This window comes from Parasteatoda tepidariorum, chromosome 3 (genome assembly GCF_982258835.1).
Source record: "Parasteatoda tepidariorum strain Cologne lab strain chromosome 3, Ptep-v5.0, whole genome shotgun sequence".
In the NCBI taxonomy this organism is placed as follows: Eukaryota; Metazoa; Arthropoda; class Arachnida; order Araneae; family Theridiidae; genus Parasteatoda; species Parasteatoda tepidariorum.
In genome coordinates this window covers 11,465,477-11,481,959 of record NC_141757.1, presented here as the reverse complement: position 1 = coordinate 11,481,959, position 16,483 = coordinate 11,465,477, and the positions used below count along the sequence as shown (strand labels likewise).

The 16,483-nt window shown below is 29.5% G+C and overlaps 1 protein-coding gene across 5 annotated transcripts in view; it reads right to left on the bottom strand.

Annotated features, from left to right (window-relative positions):
• The window catches only part of aop (ETS variant transcription factor anterior open), a 62,976-nt gene that overhangs the window by 10,892 nt on the left and 35,601 nt on the right, over positions 1-16,483 (bottom strand). For 3 of the 5 annotated variants that reach the window (XM_043044871.3, XM_043044874.3, XM_043044872.3), the window contains exons 2-4: positions 8,906-9,107; positions 1,533-1,640; positions 324-494 (exon numbers count right to left, since the gene is read on the bottom strand). In XM_043044871.3, coding sequence (XP_042900805.1) covers positions 324-494; positions 1,533-1,640; positions 8,906-9,062 — 436 coding nt within the window. In that variant the 5' untranslated portion in view covers positions 9,063-9,107. Of the gene's footprint in view, positions 1-323; positions 495-1,532; positions 1,641-8,905; positions 9,108-14,057; positions 14,309-16,483 lie in introns of those variants that run through there. The other 2 variants (XM_043044869.3, XM_043044873.3) reach the window with 2 other exon arrangements.

Here is a 16,483-nt window from a genome sequence, read left to right as displayed (position 1 = left end):
TAGATTTAAGATTAATTTCACCTTGAGACTAGCTTTATTAAAGGATTTTTTTCAAGCTTGAAAACTCCAAGTCAACCTCGATTTAAGGTTTTTATATCGAAGGCTGTTTCCCAAGGTTTTGGGAAAGGGTAATGTGCGTAGAATAGAGCAGATTGTTACAGATCTCGTTTTAAGGTTAGATGTAAACCGCATAACAAACCTTTTTAGGTTTACATTAAAAGGTTTTTGCCGAGTTAAAATAAACCTTATTTCGCTATCTCGGACTATAAGTAACATATGTGTCTTATAACAATGTATAAAAAGGGGGAGAAATAAGAACTTACTTCTCTCTCGAGAAGAGGCATGTTGCAAAAGTGAAGCCGAGACATTGTTCTCTCCTTTTCCCTGTTGCTGATGTTGAAGGAGTAGGACTTGGAGAGCATTGTAAAGGACGTCTCCACACCGAGGTGTTCTTTCAGAGAAGTCTGTCTTCTTCAGCAGACATAAACCACGTCCTTTTTTTTAAATTAAAAACAGTTGAAACAATTATTGTATAGGTATTACTTAAACAGAAACACTATTTGGAGGATCAGAGATCAGAAAGCGTGAAACGTTTTGGACTTTAAATCTTCCAACCTTAAATATTATCCTTCAGTTTGATTTTATTTTTGTTATAATACGAATTCCCTTTCAAAAATTTTAACTTAAAAATATTTACCACATATGTGCAAGTATTCTGGTCTTCTTCTTGAATCAGCGGCAAAGGGGAGCTGCTGAGATTATAATCCCTATGTTGTTTAATTTCCGGATTTTTAGCAAAAACCAGTCCTTTTTTTCATAGATGCTATTACATTGTTAAAAACTTAAACAGCAGAAAACTTATCTTATTTGCTATGTAAAAAGAAGAATAGACGAATTTTCAAAGGTAGAAATTATTTGTTTAGTTGTCATTTTGTCTTATTGGGGAAATAGGAAATAGCATTAGTTTATTCCTCTTGCCATCACTCTTGAATTATTAACTTAAAAAAATAAGAAAAGGAGAAAAAAAACAATGATAAGTAAGAGACAAAATTATATGGTGTTGGAGAAGGGATGGAGCTTTCTTTTTACTTAAAAAATAACTTTTCTGTAGTACAAAAAAAAGGAATTCAAAAAATCATTCAGGGGAACTTGCCCTTCTACGAGATTAATATTAAGTGGTTCAAACTTCTGGCCGCTCTAGTGTCTAAACTATTGGCAACATATCTTTCAAATTCCATGTTTTAAAGATTCCATATTAGTCGGAAAAAATAATGGTTTATTCAGAATAAATATCCGTTTGTTCATTTTGTGTCTGAATAAGTAACTCAAAATATCGAGCAAAAAACTCAAAATATTTTCTAGAGAATCCTCCGCGGGAGTTCTATTATTTTTCTATCCACTTTGCGAAAAGTAGTTTTTGGAACAATAATCGAACAAGCACGATAACATTAGTGTTTCACAGTTATTTCTCTGAATGACTATACAGCAATAATAATGATGAGAAGATGAATAATAATATAAAAACAACTTGCCATTCATAAAGAACTGTTCGATGTCCAGAGGGGGCAGAGAGAAGCTGTCCACACACCATTCTAGCCAGGTGAACACATGCTGCCTAGACCAGTGACGTGGATCTTGAGCTGCAAAGTCATAGATAATAAGAAAGCATCTCTTAGATTTTGTCACATTTAACATACTCATTAGAAAACCATTTTTCTGTTTTTAACATTATATACAAACTTAGAATCTACAAGACCCCTAGCAAACAATTTTTCTTTGGCTCCAGTTGGGCTCGAAATTGGCAAAATATAAGCCCTATATGAACATGAAATGAAGGACCCATATTGAGATGTCTAGATTTTTTAATATTGGTCCTATATAGGGACAATATCGGCCTTTATGGGATCTATATTGGCTGAATAATGATTATAAAATGTCGGGTGAATCTGACAATTCTATATAGGGCCAATATCGGAAAATAACGATCCTTTGAACCCTTATTGAGTCAACATTCGTGAATATTGAGGGCCAATGAGGGCCCAAGTTGTATAGCTGCTAGCGATGGTTCGAACATGTGCAGTGGGCAAAATAAAGAACACTCTGAATAACTTTTAATCTAATGATCAGATTTTCACGTGCGATCTTAATGGTTCGAGGGCCTCAACATAAATATTGTAATTAATTGATGTAAACGATATTTTAAGTTATGAAATCAAACACGAAATCGTTATTATCTCAGATTAAATATACCTCTTTTTTTCCAGCAGATTTGGATTTAGGACTCTCAAAATATTGGTGATAGCCACATCTGAAAAATATGGTCCCAATAGTATGATCAGGAGACCGTTTCAAAGTTTAGACCCTTTAATGTTAATTTCCCTTTTTGCTCATTTCTCCACCCCTCAAGAACTTTTCAGGCGAATTGAAAGCTTTTTGTTCACAATTATAGAATTCGTTTATCCAAAGTTATTTGCATGCAAAAAATTATCAAAAGCATTGCATGCTTTTGATAATTAAAATTAATAATTTTACTTTTCGAAATAAATTTGGCCATCAAGAACTCCAGTTCTTAATAAAGTTTATCTTTGGATTACAAGAACTCATGAAATAAATCCATTTTTTTTACAGGTAAGCAAATGTTTGTATTAAACTTAATGCATTTATGATTGTATATTTACGTTCTGTTACAACTGTTTTATGTTTAATAGTATATATATATCAGATTTATTTTCATAGTACATCAGTTCATGATTTTACCGTTCATTGTTTGTGCATGAATTCATTTTTAACGCACAGAGTTTGTTCTTAATTCATACTTATGAAATTAATGTAATTTTTAAAATTATAAGTCAAAACTTAGAATTTTTATCATTTTTCAATAACTTTGTTCTCATTCATAAATTGGATGTCACGTTTAATTTTATAAAAATTTATGTTTAATTTAATAAACGAATTTATATATAATTTAATAAAAAAATTTAAATAAATGTTGATAATTTATATCCTAATACAAAAAATTAACATCAACTTAGATTTTAATTAATTCAAAGAACGAAGAAATATTTTAAATGCAAAAGTTTCATCAAAATCATCCATATGATTTTATTATACTTAATAATAAAAACTGTAATAAAAAATATTTTTAAGAATTGGATAATTTGTTAAACTTAATTTACTATATGAGTGTGTTAAGTGTACTCTATATAATTTTTTAATTTATTTTGTTTTTATCAAAATAATACAGGATGTTGAAGTTATTATTTTGTGCTAATTAACACTTTCAAAATTTGGTGTTTTTCTCAAATATTTTTTCGGATTTAAAAGTATTAATTTTTTTAAATTTTAATAGTACTGCTGAACGAGGTAGAAAATGAGATTTCTATGTGTTGTCTTTTTTATTTCCTTGTGTAAATTTATGTAAAGTTTTTATGGTTACCAAAATGGACAATGTAATCCAAAAAAATCTAAATATCTCATCTTGTCTGTTTCGTTTTTAAATAAATAATAAAAAGGTAAATATATTAAATAAAATATGCATAAAAATTATTCCGACCATTTATTATTTCTTCAAAACATGAATACCAGTTTTGTGAATCAATTAAATAATTTTATTTTCCTCTTTAAACACAACAATTTCGATTTTTAAAACCATGCAAGTTAACCGGAACAAGATGAGAAATCAACCGGAACAAGATCAGATCTCTTAATCATGATAAACTTTACTGTAACTAATGTTTAAGATAGTTGCTCTAATATTTTGTTTAATGTTGTATCTTTCATAGCAGAAATCCAGATCAATTCAGATTCAGAGTAACAAAAAAAAAATTGTTCATTTTTTGTACTTTTGTTCAGCAAAATGTTTTATTACTTTATCTTACATTTCTTTAAAACTTCGACTGCAATTTAAAATGTTAAACTGTCCCAAAAAATTGATCTCATTCGTGATTGTTTTGTCACATAGGATTACATAACATAATATTATACATTTACAAATTTCCTGACATTCTGATCAAAAGTTTTAACAAACAAAATGTACTTAAAAAAATAAAAAATTTCAAAATAAAACTAAGTATTTAAGTACATATTGGATTTAAGCAACTTTACTTTTACATCGACGTATCTAAAGAAATAAATTCCGCCTATTTTTCAGTTGAGACTTTTGAAAAAGAGGATATACGTGATACAAAGTGAACTGTGATACATGCTACTTCATATATTTTTAATACTTTATACGTTTTAATTTTGATTCATTTTTAATTTTTTCAATTATATAATATACAATATTGTTATAAATTATGTATCAATCAACTGCTTCTCAGGGGCTAAATTTTTTAATAAGTTAAAAATATCAACAAAATTTAAAGTATTTTAATTTAAAAGAATTTTTAAAACAATAACTAGGCAAAAAGCATTGTTTGTACCTAGCAATTCTATAAGTGTGTTTTATAGAAATTAAGGTAAATGTTAGAACAACTTAATCCTACTTAATGAGCTTAATAATTTAGAGTACACCATCCCGACGAAAAAATAAATAAACTGAACCAAAAATACATTTTCGAGAAAAAGTAATCAGTGGCTTTACGAACATAAGGTACGAACATCTGTAGCTTACTATTTAAAATCCTCTTACCCGAATTTTGTGAAATCAAGCACTCGCATAAATTCGACAAAAAATCACATCCAGTGTTATTCTTCTATTTTAAGAAAATGTGTGGCGGAGAAGAGTCTTAATCATTTTGTTAAATACTAGGTAGTGTTTAAATTAATCTTCATGCATTAATATTTTTAAGAAATATATATATAATTTCATTCGAATAAATATTTAATTACTCGGAATTGGGGATCAACGGGTCAATTGAATCGACTTTGAAATTCATATTCATATTGATATTCAAATTATTCATAGTTACTTATGAGGTGTTTTTTTACGGACTTTTTCTTCAAGTGCTCTTTTTTTTTTGTCCACAGTCACAAAACTATGGGGTGGGTTTACCAGGTAATTAATATCATTTTATATGGTTTTAGTAATTTTTATGAAACAAGTTTACCTGATTGTTAATTAATATCATTTTGTATGGTTTCAGTCGTTTCTATGATACAAATCATTTTATAATCCCTGAATAAATTTTCAGTGTTTCATATATTACATACGTAGTAATCAAAAATAGAATACAAAAACATGAAAGGTTCGGAAGTTAAAAAAATAAAAATTGATAATTCTTTTTATTTTTAAAATAACGCTATTTTATTAAAAATGCACTGATAAAAGAAGAAATAATCATTTAGAGAATAAAAAAAACTAGAAAGTAAAAACAAAAGTTGTAAATGAATGAAACATTTCTTTGTCAAAATGTTGTTTTCATACACTATTTTTCTGTATCTGTCTATATACTAGCATAAATTTGACTAATTGAACATTGCTTTTTTTTCTTTTCTGTATACTACTAAAATAAAAATAATAAGTATTTTTATTAAAAAAAAAAACTAAGTTATGCTCGACTAACAGACCTAGTTCTGAAGGCAATTTTTAGGGATAAATGTATTTCTTCAACTGAAATAGTTTACAAACTTTCGACTCACCACAACTCAGTTTTTTTTTATAGATATTAATGTAACAATTCTATTTACAGCTTATTCTATTGGTTCCCATTTTGAATCACACCTGAACAATGCACAGCTACATCTGCATTAACCAGAAAAACACTCCAATTCAAAAATTTTATTTATCTACTTGCTGAATACCAGATCTTCACATAAGGTAGAGAATAGAAAAGTAAATAATCAATAAATCGATATTAAACAGCAACTATGTATCGAAACAATTAATAAAGTTAAAATAATCAAAAATTTTATTTATTATTATTTGTTGCCTTTTCCGATGACTTTACGTTATTAGATTAAGTGAAACACATTTTTTTAAGAAGTTCAATTAAACAGAATAAAGATTTAACAGTACATAGCTGCTGACATGTTACGTTTGGCATGCTGCTATTGATCACGCAGGTCAATGCATTATAGTCAAAATTTAGCGCAAACAAATTTCTCCATTCATTTAACTCTTATTTTAAAAATATTTTTTTTATTTCAATTACCGTAAAATATTTAGTCTCATAGAAATGTAACAAAAGCATAACGATAAACACAATTAACACGATGCATAGTTTTAGATGAAACCTTACAATAAAATGCCATTTAAGTTGCTTCTTGAGTTTACCTGATGAAACAAACCAAAATATATTTCAATATTAAAGATCTTGCGAGAAACGACGTTTTTTAATTATATCTAAAATCATTTTTTTTTTCGATTTTCTTCAAAAAAATTTCTAAATTTTTTTTAGAAAATGACTTAATCATAATTATTAGATATTATTTTTATTAATTAATCACGTAAAAATTTATTGGGTGTTCTTAAATTTGCCACGTCTTTTTTTTTTTTTTTTTTTTTTTTTGACATTTTATTTTGCTTAACTTTGACACTTTATTTTGCTTATAACTTATTTAAACGTCACGACGGTATAAATCACTGAATAAAGTGTGGAGCCATACTAGCTTATGGGATAGAGCAGTGTCACAATTGTCTTAAGGCTATTTTTTTCCATAAGTTATTAAAACTTTTTTTTTTAATATTTGGTCAAAGAAATTTTAAAATGACTAATATAAAATCTTATGTTATGCTTCTTACAAGTGTAAATTTTCCGGTTTTGCGATTTTTGAATCTATGTAATTAAGGTGAATAGTTTTGAATAAGGTTTAAAACTTGCATATGGATTAATTTAACTTTTTTCAATGAATCTTTTTATTCTTGTAAAACTTAAAATTTGCTTCAACCTTGAAATTCCACAGCAGTTAAAAACTTGTGTGTACTTTTAAAGTAAATTACTAATTTAAGAAACTTATTGTAAAACTTATATATCTTGTATTTAAATGAATTCTGCTCAATGATTTTTTAATATTTTTCTATAGAAGACTAACTAAATAATTTATTGCGGTTCCTGAATAATAAATATAAGTTAGCCCGCTTTTCAACTACGAATTCTCCCTTTCTTTGACTAAAATATGCCAGAAGCCCAGAAGAGAAAGTTTTTGTGAATTATTTATCATCAAATTAAATTCCTTACAGTCATAAGAGATAAAATAATTAATCTTTTTGCGGGTAATTAGCACATTTAAGATTTTTTTTCTCCCTTATTATCAGTGATATTTAGAGAAATATTGTGACTGCGTAATTTAATTTCATTATTTTTAAAAATTGTGCTTCCATTGGGCCATGATATTAAAATTGAGTCTAAATACGTGAAAATTAATTATTAGATCATGAGTAGGGCTGCAAGTTTGTCGCGGGAAAAAAGACCCCAAATTCGCGGAAAAATCGCGGGAAATTTTAAAAATTACACAAGTTCTAAACATAAAAAAATTTATTACATAAATGATGCAAAAGACAGAAATTGCGCAAATAATAAAAAAAGCTTAAAAATACACAACAAAAGTATTTCTTTGAATTTCAAGCAATATTAATATTTTTATTTAAATGAACAGAATTTTGGTACAAAGTATTGTACATTGTAAGATTATTCTCATTTATCCTTCGTCTTTCATCACTTAATACATTTTTATACTTAGAAAACGATCTTTCTGCATCAACGCCACTTTTGCCAATTTTGGAACGTTCGGTCTTTAATTTCCAAAACTCGATCAATTTTCCTTCACCAACGCGCAATTCCTTGACCGTTGGTTTGTAAGAAGTAATTGCTGTGAAAACTCAAACATTCTACATTCAAACTACTGGTCCCTACTAACTACTAGTCCCCCCCCCCTTCGTCTAAGAAACTGATCCATATTTAAGAAATCACAAGAATCCGCCTAGGAAAAATTAACTGGATATGTAGAAAGGCAGTAGAAATTTCATTGCCCAGTGCAATAGCATGTATAAAAATTTTTATGTCAAAGATTTGATTTATAACATTTTCCTTCTTTTGTGATTCCAATTTCTTTTGTACTCTTACTGACTTCAGGAAGGTAATTACCCTCCCTAAGTGTAGAAAGACCACCTTAGTTGACAAAATTGTGATTATCTCTTATCTCTGAACTATTTTCATGTCATTTTGCTATTGATTCACTCCCCTAAATATCTAATCAATTTTACATGTTCAATTTAAGGTTCAGGAAAATAAAAATAATAAATATAAAATGAAAAAAAAAAATCAAATTTTAATCAATTTTCGCGCAAGTCAAGACATATTGAGAAATTCGCGGATTTTAGGAAAAAAGATGACAATCTCGCGGAAATTCGAGCCGCGACAAACCTGCAGCCCTGATCATGAGTTATTCAGGGTGTTCCCTTTTTTACCGCACTGTACACCATAACATGTGCTACGCATAATATGGAAACTCTATCATCTTACAAGAACTGAAAGGATTGGGCAAATTCTCTGAAGAGAAATTAACATTAGGATTTATTAAAATAGGAGGGACATAAAATTTTTTAGTTCAATAGTTCACTTAGTTACAAGTTCACAAAGTTAATCTTACAGTTATCAAGAGGGTACAAAACACAAATTTTGAAATTACACCTAGCTGTTTTGATCAAGTAAAAGGAAACGAGTCTCGAAGATTAATATACATTTCCTGGCCAAATTATTCGATTAACTATGAGATTCTATGTGAAATCTTAATTATCAGGTGACACTCTACAGCTTTATTGCTTTTTCGCGAATGAAACCGATTTGCACTTGTTTACGTTCGTGTATCAATTGGTTAACATTGTAAAGTTCGTCTGATAATTTGGTCAGGGTCTGTAGATAAATTTAACACACTTAGAAGTATTCGGTCAACCATAACATTGTGCTACAACCTCAATAAGGTTCAGTTAATGTTGTCTATAGAGAGAACAAAAGGGAGAACTTACGTATATTGGGCGGGAGTAGGTTGTGCGCATCTAGAGGTTGTGAATTTTCTGCCGGTGGTGATGTGGGTGATAGAGGGACGGCATACACGGGTACGCATCGCCAACCTGGCAGATTGAGGTAGGCTGGTTCGAGACAATCCATAGACACTCCAACCATTCATGAATCATTCTATTCAAATGTTTTTGTAGTTACATTTCTTTCCTAAAAGGAAAATATCATACATAAAGATGTGCAGCAATAACCGCCCTTAAAATTTAAATTACCAATGGAGATGAAACAGAATTTATCATGAAAGGTCTCTCAAGTCCACTATTCTTTTCCGAAGTCTCTGAAGTCGCATGAAATTATGCTTTTTTGCGAATAACATGATATTTCCATAACTGATATGAGCTTGTTACAGTTACTAGTGACTATTAGGGCTAGTTTAGCCTGTTTTCAGTCAACACCTTTTACGTTTATTTTGAAAGTGGCGCAAAACTTCAGTATGTAAAAAAGCCATAGTTTTGAGAAAATGAAAAGCGATTGTGGTCTAAATTTTTTAATACTTAAAAGCAGTAGTAGTAGTTTTTATTTACGTCGCACTAGTGCTGCACAATGGGTTATTGGCGACGGTCTGGGAAACATCCCTGAGGATGATCCGAAGACATGCCATCACAATTTTGATCCTCTGCAGACGGAATGGCACCCCCACTTCGGTAGCCCAACGACTTGCACGTGAAGTCGAGCACTTTACGGTAGAACAGTTTACCGAGGACCCATACCGCACACCCTCAGTCCCTACTCAGACTGATCCAAGTGGTCACCCACCCGCACACTGACAGCAGCCAGTGATGCTTGACTTCGGTGATCTGCTGGGAACCGTGTCTTAACGATCAGTCCACTGCGGGACTTTAATACTTAAAAACTTACTCCAATGCTGCATTATTTCTTCTTCTCTTCTCATTGGCACGACAGCCCAGGATGGGCCTTGGCCTTCTCAACAAGCCTATGCCAAGACATTCTTCCCTTAGCCAAGGTTCTCCAGTTAATTATCTTTAAAGCTGCATTATTTAGGATCACAAAATTTGCAAAAAGGTAAGATAAGACATTGATTTTGATAATTTTTATCTAGGTGAAAAAATGTCGCCAAATTGGCGATTTTTTAAAAAAAGTTTAATAATTTTTAAAATATTTAAGTTATTTGTCTATTATAAAGCCCAGATATTTCTGCACTGCAAGATTGCATACATAGTTTAAAATTATAGTTTTGCTTCAAGTGTAAGGCACTTAAATTGTGTCTTTTTTATTTTCCTATTCGGAAGAACTTCCAAAAACCATGTTAATGATTCGGGAACAACCTTAAATATTCCAAAATATTTGTTCAAACGATATTTTAAGTTACGATATCGGACATAAAAATCGTCTTCCGCTAAATACACATATGTTTTTGTTTTTTATCGGCGAATTTGGATTCTTTACCTTCAAAATATGCTTGTAACCTCAATCTGGGAAAAATGGTTCCATTCATTTAGGCATAAGAGCTGTCGAAAGTTTGGGACCCTTAATGTTAACTTCACTTTTTTAACACTGAATAATATTAATAAAAAAAAAGTCGTACTTTTAATCCTCATTTCTCAATAATTATTTGGCCAATTCCATTCAAATTTCAGATTTTGACATTTAAAATTAAAAACCCGAAAGCTTGCTCTGATCACAGTGCTGGAGTGAAATATCCTCAGTGGTAGACGGATCATGGGTTAGAGTCCCCTTGCCGTCTGGCTAACCGTTGCATGCTCTCGTGGTCGCCCTCTCCATGTAACGCAAGTGCGGGTTAGTAGATAATACTTAAGCATGCTTATTTATACCTCCACGTAACTATATGGAAATCATTAATGCCCACATTACCAAGGTAAATTGTAGAAAACTCTTAATTCCGCACTTGAAAGAATCACATAAATCAAATCTAAGAGCTCTAGTGACTACAATTTAGCAACAGCATATTAGTTGAGAGAATTTGTCGCCAATTACTTTATAGGATCGAATAATAAGTAATACGAAGAATAATTGCAATACAAAGAATTGTCCATCAAAAAGTCCTCCGCTAAGGCAAATTTCTCCCAATACTTAATCCAGTAGTTCCCTTGTCTTCTGGATCGGGTTCAACATTACAAGGCTACGTTGTTGAACATTAGTAGTCGTAAACCCAAAAAATTGGGTCGGCTGTTCAACGACGGTTATAAAATAAATTAAAATAAAAATATACTCAAAATTTTATAAAAGGAATTAAAACGTAAATTTGTTCGGAGCAAAGTTAAATATTTTTAATTCCAATGTAATCCTAAAATTAGATTATTACAGTCCAAGTTACAGGAAATCCCGATTTGGGGGGGGGGGGGGGCAGGGAGTATTGCAACTCTCTTACGTAAGGAAAGGAAAAGGTGTGTGATTTGCTTACAAGAGGGAAGGGGGAGTAGAAAATTGCCCAAAACATGCTTACGTAATATTTAAACGGCTCCAACAATAAACAAAGAAAACAATTCGTGACAGTGGTCAATTGATTATTTCCCTTAAAATTTCATATATTTTTTTTCATTTAAAAATTTTTTACAAGCATTGATTTAATAGCATACTTATTCAATATTTTTCTGGCATCACTATTACAGTATTTATTTAGGTAAAAAAAAGAGAGAAAATAATCAGATATTTAAGGGTTTTCTAAGAATTCTTTATTTTTAAAATCGAGAACTTTGGATAACCAACTTAAATATAAATGCTTACTAAAACAACAAATATTGAAGAATGTATTGAATATTGAATGGAATTGTTAAAAAAAAAAAAAAAACGGGGATTTTTTTAAAAAAAAAAAAAAATATTAAACCAGCTTTTTAAGTTTAAACTTGGTTCTATTCATTTTTTTAAAACAATACATGGAATAATATTTTAAACCCTTAATTGAAATTAACTGAGCCATTCCAAAGTATTTCATAACATTTAACTATACTAAGTAACTATTAATTAATGTTTTCAATGCCAATGTTTTCAAAAATATCCACTTTTTTTCCGTTAATAACACAATAATAAAAAAAGAACTGAATACTTTAAATATGCTTTTATATTACTTTACAACAATCGAATCAATAAAGATTTTAATATATTTAAGGCAATATATAGTATATATTTTATATTAATAATAATTAAAAAATATTAGAAAATAATAGAAAGATGAAAAGATACAAATATGACATGAATTGCATACAAAATAGTAAAAGTAATTTTCAGTACTCGTGGTTTAATAATAAATAAATTATTAAACTATAAAAAAATAAATTAAACTAATAGCAATTAAATTAATAATAAATAAATTATTTAGCACTCATGGTTTAATAGTAATAAATTATTAAATAAATTATTACTATACATTTTTATTATTAATATTAAATAAATAATTATTTAATTATAAATAAATTATAATAATAATATGATAATTATATTATAATAATTATTATATTATATATAATATAATAATTATTACACTATTATTATTAATTATAATAATAAATAAATTATTCAAACATTTAATAAACAAATTATTAAACCATTAAACCTTTTTTTCATTTATTTTAACCGAATAGAGCTTAATAACATCAGAATTTGTAGTTATCCTAAAATTTTTGATTCTCCTGAAAAAAAAGTATTTTGTCGTTATTTGTCGCTCATTTTTAGATTTTCCTCCTAACATTTCTGATGCAAATACAAATACAGTTTTTAAAATAATCTGTTTGAATTATCGAAAGATTTGTATTTTCGATCTAATGTCTTGGTAATTTAACTATTATTTCAACCATAAAATTACTTATGAACACAAATGCTAAGAAGCATATTTGTTACGATGAATGGCTGAAATTAAGAGAATGTCAACTTTCACCGGTGAATGTCAACAATCTCATAGTCACTTTGGTGAATGTCCGAAATATCTGCACTTGAAAGAATCACATAAGAAAGATTCCGCACTTGAAAGAATCACATAAATCATATCTAAAAACTCGAGTGACTGCAATCAGCAGCAGCACATTAGTTGAGAGAATTAGTCGCCAATTACTTAATAGAATCGAATGATAAGCTAAGTAAGGACAATTGTAATATGACGATTTGAAATATTCTTACAAATGAATGAAATTAAAATAATGTCATTTATTTACTTTTCAATATCTAAAGAATCAAGTCAATCAAAACATTAGTTTATAAAATGAGAGAAGCAAACTTTTGAACATTAACGATACAATGCAAGCATGCTTATTTATACCTCCACGTAACGATATGGAAATCATTAATGCCCACATTACCAAGGTAAATTGTGGAAAACCCTTAATTCCGCACTTGAAAGAATCACATAAATCAAATCTAAGAACTCTAGTGACTACAATTTAGCAACAGCACATTAGTTGAGAGAATTTGTCGCCAATTACTTAATAGGATCGAATAATAAGTAATACGAAGAATAATTGCGATACAAAGAATTGGACGATTTAAAATATTCTTACAAATGAATGAAATTAAAATTATGTCATTTATTAACTTTTCAATATCTAAAGAATCAAGTCAATAAATATAAGCAAACAATCGAAACATAAGTTTATAAAATGAGAGAAGCAAACTTTTGAACATTAACCATACAATGCAAGCATGCTTATTTATTATGCTACGTAACGATATTGAAATCATTAATGCCCACATTACCAAGGTAAATTGTGGAAAACTCTTAATTCCGCACTTGAAAGAATCCCCCCCCCCTCTAGTTACTCTGTAGAGTAGCTGGGTAATAAGCATATTATCGACATTCGCATATACTAATTATTTTGAAGATACAATTATTAAAATATTCTTACAAATAAATGAAATTAAAAAAATGTCATTTATTTACTTTTCAATATCTAACGAATCAAGTCAATAAATAGAAGGAAACAATCGTGACATTAGTTGATAAATTTAGAGAAGCTAACTTTTGAACTCTTGATTCCGCACTTAAAAGAATCACCCTAGTTACTTAGTAGAATAGCTAGGTAACGGCATTCGCATATATCTATTATTTTAAAAGCATTGCGCTGCAGACTCGGCCATCTAAGATTTATAGAAGAGAAAGAAAAAAAAAGAAATTGGGATAAAGCACCTTACCGAAAATCCAAGATAAAAAAGGCAGAGCTTTTAAACGACACAAATAGCTTTATTTCCCTTAGAAATAATTTTAAAGAATAGTTTTTCTATGGATTAAAAAAGAAAGAATCACTACATACTTGGCAATCCGTAGTAGGACTTCAAACATCCGCATATTGCAGAAGAAAAAGAAAATCTCATCGCGAAGTTATTTCCTTCTTACAGTTCCTTAGAGGAAGATTTCTTTCAGATCACAAGATTTTAAAGAAATATTGTCATAATTCCACTTAATTCCTCCTCCTAATTGATTAATTTCCGTGAGACAATGACAATCTTGACCTTCAAGCCATTCGATAACATCTTCTGATGGACAATTGTCGATACAAACAAGTTGCAGGAAAACGGACAAACTTTTAATAGTGATACTCAAGGACCCTTTTGCTCTTTGATTACTGGGCATGTTTATCGACTCAATCACGATGCTTAAATAAAGTATTAAATTCCACAGCATGGAAACCATGCAGTCACTGTTGTGTAACTTAGCAAAAAAGCATAAGTAATGGAATACGCAAAAGCAAAATACACAAATCATGATACGCAAACCACGTACAAAGAACATTCAGCCTAGAGGGGGCATCCATTCGTCCAAGGGTTGCGTTGCTAGATTTTTTTTAACAAAATAAGCACCTTTAAGTACTTTTCAAGCACTCAAAAAATATTTTTAATCACTTTCCAAAAAAAAAATCATAATTAGGATCTGTGCAGTAATAAAAAAATTTTTTCTACCGTTTAAACTTCTTAATTTATAAACATAAAATCAATAAAATTCAAAAATTGCATTTTTGCATTAATTTTTGCATCATGCATTTTTTTGTAATTTAGAACGACAAAATCGATACGGCAAAGAAAGATATATCTCTTTTTAAAAGATAGAAAATTAAGCACTTTTTACAAACACCAAATAAAATAAGCACCTTTAAGCAATTTTTAAAAACTCTACGCACCTTAGTCCACTATGGGGACTATATATAATGTTATTTTAATTATGAAATTAAATTTTTAAAACATAAATATTTGGTTCGATTAGATATTTTATGAAAAATAAACTGTAATTTTCAAATAATTTAATGATAAAATTTCATTCCCATGAAATTTATAATAATAAAAATATTTACACTAAAAAAATTAATTTATTAATTAAAAAATACGAATGCTTAATTGTGAACAATAAACTATTTATTAGAAAAAGATTTCAGCATACATTTGCATCAAAGTGCGTTTAAAATATATATTTAGACTTCTTTAAAGAAATATTTATAAATTTTTAAAAAATTAAATTGCCCTTTTTTCTAGCCGCTTTACTGTTTACACTACTCTTTTCAAGGGCATTTAATCATAAAATACACAGAAATTATTAAAAGAAAGACCAAATAAAATGTAACTTTTAATTATGGATGGTTGACACAGATGACGCTAAGGGTTAAAATTCATCGCAAAGCTTCCGAGTTACTACTTCCGATCGATTTTTAGAACTAATCTTGAAAAAGTGCGCCATCCAATTATCACGCCATCAGCACGGGTTACCATAAACAAGAAATTTGATCCTTTAGTAGTCCAAACGCAACGACATCTTGCGTATTTTCCACCACTGCGCAACTTAGTAGCCTGAGCATAGTGACATCTTTATTATTTTTCCTCCACTGCGCAGTTCATGTTCGTTACATCGGACTACCAAATTGATTCGTGATGAGGTCTTCTATAGTTTGTCTAAAGTAAGAACTCGACTATTTATTGCCTCCACTGAGCAGTTTATGTTCGTTACGTCGGACTACCAAATGATTCGTGATGAGGTCTTCTATAGTTTGTCTAAAGTAAGAACTCGACTAGCTATTCGTCTGGACCCTTGACGGTAACTATGGTAACGAGGTATAACTACTTCAAGCAGTGGTGTGGGGTCACAATTTAGGACAAGTTTTAGCTCGAGTCGGGAAGGGGGAGAAAGCGAATATTTCTCCCCCATCTATTGTGTTAACCCTAGAGTGAAGAAAGGCCACCCTCCCTGAAATGCGCTTTTCTTGTTACCGTACCAGCAGACAGCCTCAGACTTTGTGGCGGGGGGAGTTCCTACCGTAGACAAACTATATCTTTTAGGAGGTATTGGCTATGCCGGCCCCCTCATTATGGCGTGAAACTACTTGAGTGACATGCAAAAAGTGCATGCTTTTAATTAAATTACTTTTATTCACTCATTTAAAAAATAATCATAACAACAAATTATGATTTTTTTTAGGATATTGTGAGTTTTAGTAATAAAATGTAAAAAAAAAGTTTTATTTTAGGTTCTTGTGTTAAAAGTTATGACCTAAATATGTATAGAATATATATATATATATATATATATATATATATATATATATATATATATATATATATATATATATATATAT